A 15667-nucleotide genomic window follows, 5' to 3' on the forward strand; every position below is an offset into this window, starting at 1 on the left:
GTCATGAGTATATACTTGTTTCTTACAGAGTAAAAAAATTCTTTTACTGGAAATTAAAAAAAAATTAAATCGATTTGATGAAACCAAGTATAAGGAGTAATCTATATGAAGGGCGCGTCTTGATTGAGTTTTCCTAACTAGTCTCCGACAAATTATTCAATCTATATATGTTAACATTTCTCATTTTAAAAAATACCATTTGATATCATTTAATGCAAATATTTTGAACTGACGATTGAGGTAGACTTAAAGAAACCGCCCCGATATAATCTCGCATCTGTATAAAAGATGAAAACAGAACAAGAAAGAAGACAGACCGTAGTGAGAAGCAGCGACTTTGTACGTAAGATATCTTTTTCAGCTCATTCCACGGATATGATTTTTTTATTTATTATTTTCACTTTTTTTCAAAATATTATTTGATTTCTTTGATGATAAGGTAATCTAACAGGTTACAGGTTATATAAGCTACGGATATATACACTTATTAAATTATCAAATATTTTGCATTTTTATAATTCTATTTATTTCATAAGCATGGAAATATCAAAATTGTCTTGTCGCTTGAGATTAATATATTCAAAGTCTATTATCAAAACTGAAATAACTGTAATCTATTTGAAAAGTATTTTTGTTTCCTTTGGACCTGTTCTGCTTATAATACCATCATTAATTTCTCCAACTTCTAAAGAACTTATAGAAAAAGATTAAATTGGTTAAGATTGCATATATCGATAGCATCAAAGCATGAGTTTTCAATACTTTTCCATCCGCTCTTCAAGATAAGTGAAATCAAAGACAACTGCTTCAATGGAGAATGTGATTTTTTTAATGAAAATACTTGTATGTCTAATGAAATTGAATTCATCTTTAAATCTAATTCTTATTCTAAAACAAATTTCACAAAATTAATTTTAAAAAACAGTAGAACCTGCCCTTTTCCGATTTTTTTTCTATTTTGTAATACAAGACATGAAGTTACAATTATTATTATTTAATTTTATCTATGTAATAACTGTTCATTATCTTTCATTTCTTTTCTCCGTATTGTTTGCTTTGTCACACAGGGCAATTCTAAAAAAGGCGTTTCCAACACGTAACAGAGGGGTAAAAATCCCTTAATTAAAATTTTCGGTGATGTACTAGTTTGGGAAAAATATAAAAAGCTGTATATTAAGAGGTTTTTAAAATTAAGGTTATTTCCCTCTTTCATACCTCTGACCCTATACCTCGTTGTTGGCTTAATTCTCTTTGGTGCCTCTTTTCTCAGTTTTTATTTATTAAGTTTCTTTTGAAGAGATATAATTTGTCTAAATGTTTATCTGGTACATTAAAATTATTGCAATATTTTATTTCAATATAAGATCTTATTTTATCTTTAAATGCTTAATTACCTCCTGTCTCTTCCATTGTGTTACCTTTTCACTCTTTTAATATTAGTTATTGTATTTTCATTGGCTGAAGATTCTCGTTCATTTCAGGAAAAAAGTATAACTTTTATTTCAAAGTTATTAGAATATATATTTACACAGTTGACTTGTTTTTCAGATCCATTCTGGAAAGTTTTTTCAAAAGATTTATCCGTAAGAGACTTAGTAAATAATAAGTTATACCGGTATTAAAAATCAATATATCATCTACACTATAATCCTCCAATAAAATATACACTATAATCATCAAAGTATATTCAGCAGGCTAGTGAAAGGACTCATTTATGCGAATATAATAATCCGTTGATGAGTGTACATCCGTAAAAAAAATGATCTTGAAATATCTTGTTACTTGTAGTTATCAGCATTTCATTAAAAGTAAAAAAGAAAAAAAAACATAGCATTTTTATACTGACCTTTATTGATGGCATTAATGCAAAAAATGCATGAATGCACTTATTTCGAAAATTCTTTTTAGTAATTTTTTTTCGGAAGACAATGGTTAATCTTGTTTTTGTAAAATATTTTTTAAAAAACCCACTGCTTTTCAATAATTTAAATATTTGCTGAAAATGAAAAATAGAATAACTAGCAATAATCAATTTTAAAGGTTAATTTGAATAATACAGATTGGAGAAAATACACCAAAATGGGTCTAGGTAATATTGACCAGTTACTAACCCCGTACCTATCAGTGATACACGCTGTTAGCTTCTTGACATAATCGAGCCAAAAGAAAATTCCGAAGATGATGCATTTTCAAAGTGATTAACCAATAGTATGAACGTGAGACAATTCTTACTTGTAACTTTACAGTACTGTTTACACTCGCTGGTTTATCAAAGAATAAAGTCTTTTAAAAAATTTTATCTAGCTTACTTCATGCTTTCATTAAAACTATTTATCTTCGGCTATTCAAGATCTTTAATTTGTCTCAACATTAGTATAATCCTTTCATTGAAAGAACTTTACGAGGAAAAAAAAGATAATCATGTTTTTTTTCTTTGTAACCAATCTTCCAATGGTGTGCCATTACAATATCAATTTGAACCAAAAAATGCAACGAAAATCAATTTACAAGTGATTGCCAAGATACCATTTCATACTTTAAATTATTTCTAAGAAAAACTTTATCATGAAAGATAAATTTCGTTCATAGTTTTGTCTTTTTTTAGGAATGGCCTTAATTAGAATAAGAAGGATAAGACACATGGACCTTTTTGTCTGGATGATGTTAATGTCTACAATTATTGTCACCAATATAGTAAATCTATCAAACATGATGGCAACAGATCATTTCGTACCTCCTTTCTTAACTATCGAGGAGAAAAGCTACACCAATAACACTGTACATAAAAACCAAGACACAGATACCACAGTTAAGGAAAATCAAGAGACCAACAACACTGTCGAGGAAAATCATGACACCAGTCTTGCTACTGAGGGAAATCATGACACCAATACTACCACTGAGGGAAATCATGACACCAAAATTACCACTGAAGAAAATCCCACTGTAGTGGAAAATAAAGAAACAAGTGAATCTTTGGAGAGAAGTCAACACTCCAATACCACTGTGGCAGAGGGAGGCCTCCAGTTGATGATAAATACGAGCTGGCAGGATTCGAACACTGATGAGCTGAATACGTTGACTAATGATAATAATGACACTATTGGAGGTCCACGTGTTTTTGATTGCTCTCTTGTTAAGCATTTAAACTTGATCTTGGCATTGGGTAAGAAAATGCCTTTATATGTCGAAGTCATTGCTGTTGTTATTGCTGTACTAGGGATAATTGGCAACATAGCAACAGTTATCACAATTATTGTGAATATGAAACTCCGAAAGCCTTATTTCCTTGCTTTGTTAAGCCTTGCAATTGCAGACTTGTTTGCACTGATCCAAAGCAGTGTTATTCTTTTTTATGAATTTGAAGTATTCATGTATCTGCAATGTTTGAAGCCAACATTTGTTATTAACATAGCTATCATGATTTCTGTAGAAATGAACGCTATATTGAACATCCTTCTCATTGCTGTCGTAAAGTTCCTACTTCTTGTCTATCCAATTAAAAGTAAGACGTGTCTGACTAATCAGCTAGTCATTCTGATGTGTCCTGCAATGATGGCTGCAAGTCTTTGCTATGGTTTTGCCTCTTCTTTTGGGATGATGTTATTGCCTTTAGATTCAGAGCGCCTTCTTACGCAAATTCCTGTACAAGTTATCAGCACTGTTTTGCCCTGTTTGTTTATCATTGTGATGCACATCATCAAAGTTGTCAAAATGGGAAAATCAAAAGCTCTCCAGAAGGAAGTGAAAACAATGAATTCTGTTCTTGTTTGTATTATTTCTATCTTTCTTGTCTTTAACCTTCTGAAAATAATCAATCCTTTGGTAAACACCTTTACAAGAAACATATTGATCTCGCAGATATTGCACATCACCATAACCATTGCTGCACTATTCAATCATGCTGCAAATCCTTATATCTACCTAGCCTTTACTCCTCTCGTTCAAGTACCATTACAAAGGTTTTTGGAAAGATTTAGAACTAGAAAGTAGCGATTACCTTGTACACATGTTTCTGCTTCTAAAGAGAAAGAAGCCAACCCCAACAATGAAATTTTAGATAGAGAGATACTCATTTCTTTTTTGTTAGGCTGAGAGTCTGTTGGTTCTATGTCTGTTTTTCTGTTTGTATGTTAGGTTGCTGGAAATTTCAAATCGTTTTCAGTTTCTAAATTGTATCGAATGATCTAGTAGCCCCTCATTTAATTTTACATCAATGGAGAGTTTATACTTAGTGTTTTTATTTTTTTTTTATGTGTTACTATAGATAACAAACCTAAATACAAAGATATGACCAGCTTTTTCTACATTTCAGAGATACACTGTATACCAGTACATTGCAGTAAAAAAGGTTGCATTTTGTTGCATTTGTTACCCTGCGGTAAAACTCGAGTTTGAGTTTACCGCTGCGTTGGTTGGATTGATATCCTCTCGTGTTGTGGGATCGAATAAATGTATTTTTCTATGTTTTAAGAATATATGTTGTGCGTTTGTAGCGTTTTATTTATAACATGCAAAGTAAACAAATTGATGCTAATTAATTAGAATCAATTTTTTTTTGTTTCGAACCATATATATGAATATATATATGTATTGATTTTTTAACAATTTATTTTTTTGCCCTAGTATCAATGTTGTTATTTGGTTGAAGGAGATGTTTTTGTGAATACCGCAATTACTTCTTTTGTAAGTGAATACGCTTTTTAAATGTTGTACTGTTCTAAGAAATCCATTACTTTTTGTAAATTTTACAGCATCTTGTGACCAGGTCTCAAATTCTATCTTTTTTGTTATTCTTCTGCATTTTTATAACAAGTGATCACATTTAATTATGTATATTTTATGTAATTTTCTGTATGAAAGTTGATTAGAACTTTTGAAAAATAAATTCAATGTACAATAAATTTCTTTTCTACTTCTACCGTTGATTCTTTATTGTTTCTTCAGAGAGAACAGTGCCTGGTTAGAAGAACCAGTATGAAATCTGAAAAAGATCACAGCACTGAAAAATGAATTAATAATGATTAAAGAAATTTATGTAATTTCCAGGAACCTATTTAAGTCAGGTTTAAGCTTAGGATTGGTGTATATCTGTAATTATGTAGTTAAGGAAAATGATGAATCAGATGATGGTATCCATTTTATTTATCGAAGCATAAGAAAAACATTGACCTATAACGAATATAAAGAATACATCAGAAGAAAATACATATAGTTTTATTAACATTGACAATAAGTTTCCTTTTACGCAGCAAACATATATTAGGCTGTTTAAAGTTAATTCTACGTTTAACGTCACATCTAAATTTCAAAACCTACGAGGGAGGGAGGAAAAAAATAAACAAACAAAATTTTCAAACAATTGTGAATTTATTCAAACTAACCTATTCACTACATTAAAAACATTACAATTAAGTAATAAAGAGCATTTAATTGATAAGACACCTAAGATAAATTTCCATAGCAGATATTTTTCTTAGTATGTAAATCAGTTTGAGTACTATTGTTAGCAAACAATGTATTCTAAGACTGAATGTGCAGGAAAGTGACTTTTATCTAGGCTTCAATTGTCCTTTGGACTTATATTGCCACACGTCCATGGTACCCTGGAGGCAAATGCTAATTCTTCTTATGGGAATAGTTGATCAATATCTACAATTAAAATTATTGATGACAATATTTAAAACTGTTCATGTTGAAATATCTCAAATTGAATTATGTTGTATTTTTTCTTAGTACTACATCTATTAGCATTAAGTTTTGAAAGTGTGAATACTAATATCTGGACCATAATGATAGCTGTTAGATTATTTTTAATACCTTGAATTCCACACTAAGGACAGGATTCTTCACGTCTTGGAATACCCCAACTTCTTTCCTTACTCTCCTTCACTTGAAAGGCCCTATCTTCGGTAAGCTTCTCCCTGCTCAAATGGTTAAGACAAGTATTATCTTTTCCAAAAATTGTAGCTATTTGTAGGTATATGAATTATGAAAAAATCAATTACTTTACTCATTACTGTTCCTTTCGATTTTTTTACAGAAATATTTTTAATATGAAACATATCAAATAAGATTTGAATGATGCTTTTCACTGTATATAGATCTTGTTTTTTTGCCACACTTTCCACTCGGTAAAAAAGTTTTTCGATTCTCTCCAAAAAACAATGAAAAGTTCAGCCAGTAGAATCACGAACTGAGAGTCTGTCACTGTCAGTTTGAACATGTGATTCGAAGACTGACAAAAAAAATCAACAAACTAGACCTTGTCAATTAACTTTGAACAATCAAAAAATCACCTTTTTTACTTACATTTATGGTCCCAAACTCTTTAATTCACTAGTTTTCTTTAATAAGACACCAACTGCCTTTATCAAAGCACATTTTCTGTCACTACGGGAAGCAGAATTCAGTCGCTAATTGTAGAACCAAACCGGAACAGACATACGGAATTCCGAATTGTTTGTTTTTTTCAAAGACGAATTTCTCATAAACCTACGCGCGCGGGTGACGTTAAACGTAGTTTTAATTTTAAACAGCCTTAGAAAGAAAAAGTTCTATAACAAAATGAAATAAGAGATTAATACATTTATATAAATTTACTCAGACAACTTTAACTTTAATTTATAAATAAACTTCGCAATTAAAATAATATTTCATACCCAAATCTTCAATAGAAAGTAACAAATAATTAAATATGAGAGTAACATACCACAAGATGCATCTGATATCAGCTGGATAGATAATTCATTCTTTAAATGTAAAACTACCCAATTTTGCTTAATTTGAACGCTTTCTTACAATCAAGGTAAATTAAAACTACTGGACAATATCAAATGAACCAATGAAATTGAAGATAAAAATATTTAAGATTACTTTAGATGAAACATAAAATAGAATGAAGTTAAAACGAATAAATACATAAGAGTAAAATCATAAAAGTAATTATTGTTTAACATATTGTTTAACATCCCATCCGAGAATTTTTCACTCATATAAAGAAGTCACCGTATGCCGATGATGGACTTTAAATTAAGACCTTTACTCGACACTCATGGCCATTTAGAAGTGATTGTTATTTATCGTACCAGCGGCTACCGTGCCACAAGACATATATGTACGTTTTTAAGGTCATACCGGGATATTCGAAAGACCCGTGACTTTCGCTCCTAGGACTTTCGCTCCTAGTGCCGAGCGCTTGGCGAAAGAAAATTCACTACCTATGTTGACGTCTTAAGATCTTAGTAATTGCCGGGGTTATTCCAATGCGAATAAATATTAGTCATCGTTAAAAATATTTACGGATCTTTGTTTTCCTGTTCTCTGAAACACTCTTCAATTTTTTTTTCAAAAAGCCCTAATATTTTTTTTCTGAAATTTGAAATCGTCCATTTGTTTCTAAAAATTATTTAGCAACATCGAAATGTTTGAATTTTCTACACTGCATACAGTGCACGAAATATTTAAAATAACTAGACGTTGATATTATCGAAATCTCTTCACTAGAATAAACATCAGATATTTCCGTAACTTTTGATCATGCCAAAATTTTTTCTTTAAAGAGAACACTTGAGTCCAAAAATATAATGGACGAAATAAATGAAAAAATTTTATATCTTGTAAGTACCAACAAAATTTGTTGGTAAAGAAAACATTTAAATCAAACACAAAGATATTTTAAATGAAATATGCAGAGATCACGAACATTTTTTACGCTCAAAAGTCAATCAAACAGTACAAATTTTGGAGCACAACAAACATGGACCTTAAAACAACAGAGGTGGGATCAGGTGCCATTGAGAAGTAAGCATCCACTACCGTATGCTCCTTGCAATGATCGGAAAATATTAGAATAACCCGTTGACAAGTTGTTTTGTAATAATTAATGACCAAGTTATTTTATCGATGGTAAAACTAACGAAATGAAGAGAGGGATTTTACAAGTATATAGGAATTCCTCCTTAACAACATTGAAAAAATGAAAAAAAGATATGAGTTAAATTATTTTAAAACCGATTTAAAGATCTAGGTTCTATTTATGCAAAAAGTAATCCTGAACTTATATAATTTGACTGGCTATCACCCTCTGTCCCATTTCTTTTGTTTTATCCAGGCAGCAATGCAGCGCATTTTCAGGGGGGGGGGGGGGCAACTGAACATATATGGATAGATTTTTCCATGTTTTGAATTCTTATTCTATAGTCTGATTGATCCCCCTTTTTCTATGTACATGTGTTTGTCAGATCTCTCATCATGTAATTAAAATATTTTGGATCAGAGATTGTGCTCTATATGTAAAATTAAAAAACTTCGATTGTTTGCTTTTTTGAAAGAAAATAGAGAGGTTTAGCAAGCTCACTTGTACGTGTACATGTACGTGTAAACTACAAGTTAGAATTACACGTACACGTTAACATTTTTTTTTCTTGTTTATCAAAGCATAACCTGTAGTTAAAAAAGTTAAAAAATCATCCGAAAAAACACTTATTTTAATACGTATATCACCGTTTTACATAAATATATGCATGTACTTATGAGAAAAAGATTGTACAGATTTCTTATGTTCTTAATAGGTCACAGCTTGTTTCGAAAATCTAGATGTTGTGATTTTAACTCCCTATAAATTAATAATTTTCAATTACTGACGTCCTGTTCTTTTATCAGTATTTGCATTAACTATTCAGGTTTTAGAAAAACGCACACTTATTGAAAAGTAAACAGAAATTAAAGAATTAAAAGCTTCAAGTTTTGACTTACGTGTACATGGCAATCTACACGTAACCTTCGTAAGAGGATACGTGTAGAAATTCGTCATTAGCGAAAGTGATGACGTAATGCACATATTTGATTTGCTAAACCTCTCTATTTACAGTATAAGGTAAAAATGAGACATTTTATGACGTCATAATGTATTGACTAGGAGGGAAATTACATAATCTTCAATTGATACATGGCCACCATGTTTCTAAGTCATAAATACTGAATTTTCAAGCAAAACTAAGCAGTTTTGATTTTTCAGATACACGTATTGACAGATCAAATGAGGCCCAAAGTAGCTCTTTCTCTTTAGAATCTCTAACAAGGGACGAAATACAATCCTCGTTAATTTCCTTTTTTGGAAGACTTACGCCATGCTAATTATGACTTCTTGATAACGGAGGTAAATGACGTCAGAACACAAATACAAATCAAAACAAAATGTCAAATGCACTGGCAATTTAACTTTTAAAAAAGAGGATTAATAAAATATATGGAGATAACAACCAGTACCTAATTACACCAAAAGTAATACATTAAGCGCACAAATAACCAAATAGACTAAATCAGTGTTTTATAAAAGACATGTTTCTTTTGTCATTTCAAGTAATCATTTATTCCTATGTTCTTTAAAAATTATCAAACAGAAATAATGTTGAATCAAAGTATATGTTCGTGTTGTTCATGGTATGGCTTAACCTTTTTTGAATCGCCAAGTATACTTTTATTACAGACGCCTGAAATACTTTGCATCTCCTCTTAAAGAATTTAATCGCGTGTACCCTTTGCCGAAAAGCTTAAAAGGAAATTTTAACGTGTTTCCTGGAAAAGAAATCCAAATACGCGAGTCCAGGGTATTGTTCGTTGACATTACAATGCCGTTGCAAATAAGCATAGCGACACGAATGAATTGTTGAAGAAAAGAAAGTTTTCAGAGCTCTGTCATCGCCTATATTCACTTGATCTTATCCAATGTGAAATATTTTTATTCCAAAGAAGCATTAAAGCATTTAAAGGAGGATTGAACAATATTTCTTGATCATGACAAGGTGTGACCGGTCGGCAGGGGATGCTCACCTCTCCATCGCACCTTATCCCACCTTTGATGTTTTGGTAGACCGTGTTTGCTCTGCTCATACTTTGTATTGTTTTATTTAAGGAATGTTTTTCAGTTTTGTGTGAGTTATTGGTGTGTGAATTACACAGACTTGTCACGTAGGCATATTTCATGAAGCGCGCTAGCGCTTCATGAAAAATATGCCTACATGCAAGTCTGTGTGATTCACACACCAATAATTCACACTAAACTGAAAAACATTCCTTACATTTACGTTTAACACGTTCGGAAGCAACTAAAATATACTCAATATTTGAATTTCTCGCTGCCCTATATCGCTGCATTTTTACTAACGTCGGTTCAGCCTCATTGTGATGTCACGTTAACGCACGTTTCTCCGTGTATATTTCTACATAAAAATGACTTGCATATCAATTTCACAGTTGGCTTAGAAGAAAAACACAACGAATGTAAATATTGACTTTTGATCTTGAACATTGTTCTATGTTTCACAATATCTGATGTTACAAGCTATTAAGATTTTATATTTATCAGAGTCTTTCGTCCCTCCCTAAGGATGAGTACGCTGTAGTGTTCTGGATATGTATTTTTTAACTTTTCTTACTTTTAGATAATTTTTTGTATTATCTTTAGAACACTCTTCGTATTTACAGTGACTATTGAAAAACCATGTAGATCGTCACGAGCTCTGCCTTGCGTAACAATCAAATTGGACGTCACCATCTCTATTTATTCTCACCATGTTAAGGACATCAACATCAATGTAAAGCGTAAGCGTTAATAGGATACAAAATCATGAATGAGCGTCAGGAACAAAAATATGATTTACTGCAATTGAGAATCGAAGGTCAAATAGAACATGGGCTTCTTTGACACATTTCAGGAAATAATTCAGATAAATGGGAAATAATAAAATGAATAATGAGAATTTATGTACAATTATTTTCAAAATATTAAGAGTTCTGATCCAAATGAACATATAATTGGATTAAAATAATCCGAGTATAAAACAATTAATATAAAAATACAGAACTGTATGACCATATATTTTCTCATTTTATTGATATGTTTTAAAAAGAGATGTGATGTCAAACATGAAAGCGCATGAGCTAATTGACCTTACAGATTTATATAATAAGCATAATAATTCAAATAAGATATTGGAGGTGGAATTAAAAATAATCTGTGTTCCTAGATAATAGTACTATAATTCTGTATCTGAACAAAAATTGGCTTATTCAAAATTAAGCGCAGTCACTGGGCATTGAATAATTGGCGTGTTCATGAATTAGCGATACACACTACGGCGCCGTATATTGTGTTTATTGGTACGGCCACACCCGTTGAGTCACCCTTTTCATGATCGGAAAAATCCATGGTCAATTCAGTGTGTAAATAATGGACTAACAATTAGTATGAAAAAAATAATTCAGTCAGCTTTTGAATCAATGATATATAAATTGTATTTGCTGACAAGGACATTGTATCAACCATAGAACTTATGAAATTATTACTTTAACGAGACTGCTGATATTCTTGTGTCATTAACTTAACTTGTTTGTCAATAATTTCCCCTATTTTAGAAATTGTACATAAGTAGAGCATGCTCTTGAGTACATGTATGTATCTGACCAATTGAGATGTATAAACCCCGTGCGCATTCCAACAATTAGTTTGAAAACGTTTTCTTTATTATCTGCTTTGGTACTGAGGAGCTCCAGCAATTTTAACTTCAGAGTATTAAAATATCTTGGATCAGAGGTTGTGCTCTATTTGTAATACTAAAAAAACATCGATTGTTGGCATTTTTGAAAGAAACTTACAGGATAAGGTAAAATGACGTATTTCATGACGTTATAATGTACTTGGGAAAAATTACGTATTACTAATCTTCTTTACTCATCGGAAAATATTTAAAACTTTAAAGGCTAAACTTTAGTACTACCGTGAAAAAAGGTATTCTAGACGTTTTTTAACCAACAATCAAACTAAAGAACTACATGTAGAGAACTTTTAGAAAATGTGAAATAACGAAATGTCACTCAAACTAATAGAATAAAAACATATGACTTTTTACAATTTATACATCCATTATTCGATCACGATTATTTTGTGATCAATTATAATAACTATTAAAATAATAAAATGTATAAAAAGAAAAAAGAACGGTAATCAAGATTACAAAATGAATGGTTCACGTTCATCTCTACTGATATTCATAAAATTACACGGGAACTTCACGAGAATACTATCACGGTGTGATTTTTGAGAAAAACAATTTTAGTGACATTTTAGCTGACTTTGAAATATACTCTTAATTTACTGTAATTATTTTAAACAATTTGAGAAACTTTAATTATGCTAATTACTATGTAAATCCGAATCTGGAAATTAATTATTTAATCTATTTACTCAACATGTCATGAGTTATTCCATCTAGGCCATCTGTCACTCATGCTCAGAATTGTGTTAATAGCCATTGTTATATTTTATTATTTTTATGTAACATGTATCATTATTAATAAGTTAACTCCGAGGCTTCGGATTGTTCGGGTGCAATTTTTGCATTTCCAGAATTCACCCTACCGACCTAAGTTTATAATAAAGTGCTATTCCATCGATAGCATTTTTATGTTTCACTGTTGCCGGAAAGTTTGACACTTATTTTCCCCGATGATAATTCCATTCTAATACAAATTAACCATTCAGACCCAATGTTCAAAGTAATATTTCTCGACCATGCAGGTCCCCAACATTTTGCAATCTTTCTCTCCTTTACCATCTTTTTCAAAAAATACAATGCAGCAACAACAACAAAACAATATGAGAGTGACTCCGTCATGATTAGCGACCACTATGGACTAGACAGGAGAGTGAACATGTATTATAGGACATGGACACAGTTTCAGCTAAAAAAAAAAATTAAAAATTATTTACATTTTTATTTTTTTATTTTTGGTTTATAAATACTTGACTATCAGGCATTTCTAAGGATAATCATAAAAAGTGAATTTCAGTTGTCGATATACAAGACAGATTTAGAGCTCCAAACCTTTTGTAATGTAAACAAGGCAGTGTCATGTTTTTGTTTACATAGGTTAAACATACTTTTACCTATATATTTTCGTTGAAAGCAGATTTTTTCAATAAAAAATTTAAATGCTGAATACAACTCGACAGGTTCTAATTACGGTTTTATTACATGTATAATTGCGATATTTTCCATATGTAACGAAACATATAGAGATAACAAACAGTATTCAAGATCAAAAGTCCATAAAACAACACAAAACAGAAGCAGAGCAAACACGGACCTCCAAAACATCAGAGGTGGGATCAGGTGCCATGGAGGAGTCAGCATCAACAAAAGCAAGGCACGAGCCTTGTTATCATTTTGAAGAATTATAAGTTCTGTATCTCCTTTGTAAATCCTTTGTAAATTAACAGATAATATTTAAAATTTTGCTGATCATTAGAACTTCCTTAGTTACGAATTGTAAAGATAAAAATCGGCTTTAAAAAATCAGTCGAAACTGTGTCCATGTAAAGTTATAATAGTACACAATAACCAGCACTACAAACTAGGAAATAAAAAGCTACATTACTCTCTAGGAAGTTCAGGATTGTACATTTCTGCAAACCCTCCTTATTAAACGACACAATTTTTGTCGTTCAAATCAAATTTTGGTGAAACTTTGAATAAATGTTTTTGTTTTTTTTAAATATATGAGGTTAAACTTATTCATTTTTTCACATGTTATCCTGACTAAATTGGTTATTTTCATTTTTTTTTATTATAAACGTTTGCTTGTATCATCTGCCCTTAAGGCAATCTGTGATAATGGAAGGACTAGAGGGACTGGCACACTGAATTTTGACTCCGACTAGCAAGTCCAAGGACAGTATACTTGACTCCTTATCCTACAAGTAAAAAATTCCGGTGCAGCGAAAAGTTATATTTTTATAATTGCTTCTTTTTGTCCATATTACCTAATATATAATAATTATTTGTACAGAAAAAGTCTTAACTATTCTATGAGTCTCGCTTGAAATTGCTTAATCACTTGCAATTTACCTCTTAAGGAGCTGTTAACCGTATAAAATTATAATTATTATAACTGCGTCGCAATGTATGAGTCCTATATAAGAGACTGTTTATAGTTTATACCAAGGAGACGTCTGACTAAATTCGACAGAATAAAATATTAGACATGAGTCCTCTCTATGTTTTATTGGGTTTCTTTGTCCTCGGAACATCTGGGACTATGTGTGAGGACAGAAACTCCTGTTCCAATTCACTGTACCAGTATGAAAACTGTCTGAAAACACATGATACAGCAGTGGGAAACAGAATTGATACTTTGGAAGCGGAGGTGGAAAAACTAAAAGAAGGTATGTTTTATTGAATATCAAAATTAGCAGAATTTAATTTAATTTAAATTTTACGGAAGAATTTACTCAATTAATCAATACTTTGTTGCATGCATGCTATCTGACAAATGGAGAGGGACTGGCATACGCTATGTATGTTGGGAGAAAATCATTAGTTAAAGATTAGAAATCTCTCTTACTTCTGTTGGATGTTTGTTCATGTTTTCTCTTTAAATATTTAAAAAAGACTTATGGCGGGAGATTATAAAAGTCATGTATTTTTAATTAAATGATTTTCTATGACCAGTAGCGAACTTTGTTTTTTAGGTCTGTGTTCTTCACTGCTTCTGATTATATTGTTTTACGGAGCTTGAATACTATTCGCTCTCTCATATATTTCATTTATTATGTGTTGTAACTGATTTTTTATTTTTTCAATAGCTGCCACGCCTCTGGTCTCATTTTTTGCCGGTCTTAAAGCCGATTTCCAGTTGGTCACGGGGCAAATGAACTTTGACCATATGTTGCTTAACGAGGGTCATGCTTACAACTGCTCAACTGGTGTGTTTACCTCCCCCGTGCGCGGCGTCTACTCCTTCACGCTCACCATAGGAATGCCCACCCCAGAATCAGCCAAAGATTACCTTCGACTGAGTATAATGAAGAACAAAGAACGTGTGGGTTACTTGTATATCGAGTGGGAGGGCATGTGGCTGAAGAGGTCAGAGGTCACCATTGTCGAGCTCCGCCATGGAGACCAAGTTTATGTCCAGATCGACGATGTTCCGGCAGGATTCACAACAATAGGAGGACTTCCCTATTACTCTCACTTCTCAGGATTCTTAATCGGCAAGAGCAGCTGTGAATAAAAGACTTTATTGCTCACTTAGGCACCAAACCTGGATCATGACAACCGAAACGTTATCAGTAAGAAATCTGTGAAAAAACTATATATAATAGATATATTGATTCAATCACTGAAATTTTAATTTTATTAAAGACTCATGATATTAATTGCTTGTTAATTTTCCTTTCAAAATTCACACTACCGGTATATTGTTCTAAAAATAGGACAACAGTTCTCATTTTGAAAAGAATTACTGTTTCTTCCCAAAGATATTTAAATTTATCGCTGTCATTCATTTCTAAAAATGTGTTTGACAAAGGCCAAAAAACGAAATATCTGTGGAAAATTAAAAATATCTTCATTCATTTGAGTAAATTCAGGCATTGAACTTATGCCGAATACAGTTCTGTATTAAATAATAACAGTTTGAGGCCCATTAATGTAATATTGTATGAGGCATAAATCGTACTTATTTAAGGTAGGATTCTTCTCTGGTTTCTGACTAGATGGAATATTCAAAGTACATTTGTTGATATGTCTTATATATTTAGATGTAAGAGATTTAAAAGACCATATTTTTCTTTCCTCATCACAATTATACAACTTTAGATAGA

At 31.4% G+C, this 15667-nt stretch overlaps 2 protein-coding genes and 1 long non-coding RNA gene across 3 annotated transcripts; 2 read left to right on the top strand and 1 right to left on the bottom strand.

Moving 5' to 3' along the window:
* Window positions 1–2712: 2712 nt before the first annotated feature.
* On the top strand, window positions 2713–3993 carry LOC134283703 (G-protein coupled receptor 12-like). The gene has a single exon (XM_062766191.1). The coding sequence runs from the start codon at window positions 2713–2715 to the stop codon at window positions 3991–3993; it is 1281 nt and encodes a 426-aa protein (XP_062622175.1).
* A 1632-nt stretch (window positions 3994–5625) lies between these two features.
* LOC134283702 (uncharacterized) lies at window positions 5626–6525 on the bottom strand. Its single transcript, XR_009995534.1, has 3 exons — window positions 6313–6525; window positions 5821–5924; window positions 5626–5652 (listed from the first exon to the last, which is right to left on the bottom strand). It is a non-coding gene; the product is annotated as an uncharacterized LOC134283702 (long non-coding RNA).
* A 7468-nt stretch (window positions 6526–13993) lies between these two features.
* Window positions 13994–15220, top strand: LOC134283704 (complement C1q-like protein 4). The gene is made up of 2 exons (XM_062766192.1): window positions 13994–14227; window positions 14648–15220. Exons 1-2 carry the CDS (start codon window positions 14047–14049, stop codon window positions 15073–15075), a joined length of 609 nt encoding a protein of 202 aa, XP_062622176.1. The 5' UTR covers window positions 13994–14046; the 3' UTR covers window positions 15076–15220.
* Window positions 15221–15667: the final 447 nt, after the last annotated feature.

This window comes from Saccostrea cucullata, unplaced genomic scaffold, assembly GCF_032062105.1.
Source record: "Saccostrea cucullata isolate Sc308-1 unplaced genomic scaffold, CSIRO_AGI_Scuc_v1 ctg5145, whole genome shotgun sequence".
Lineage (NCBI taxonomy): Eukaryota > Metazoa > Mollusca > Bivalvia > Ostreida > Ostreidae > Saccostrea > Saccostrea cuccullata.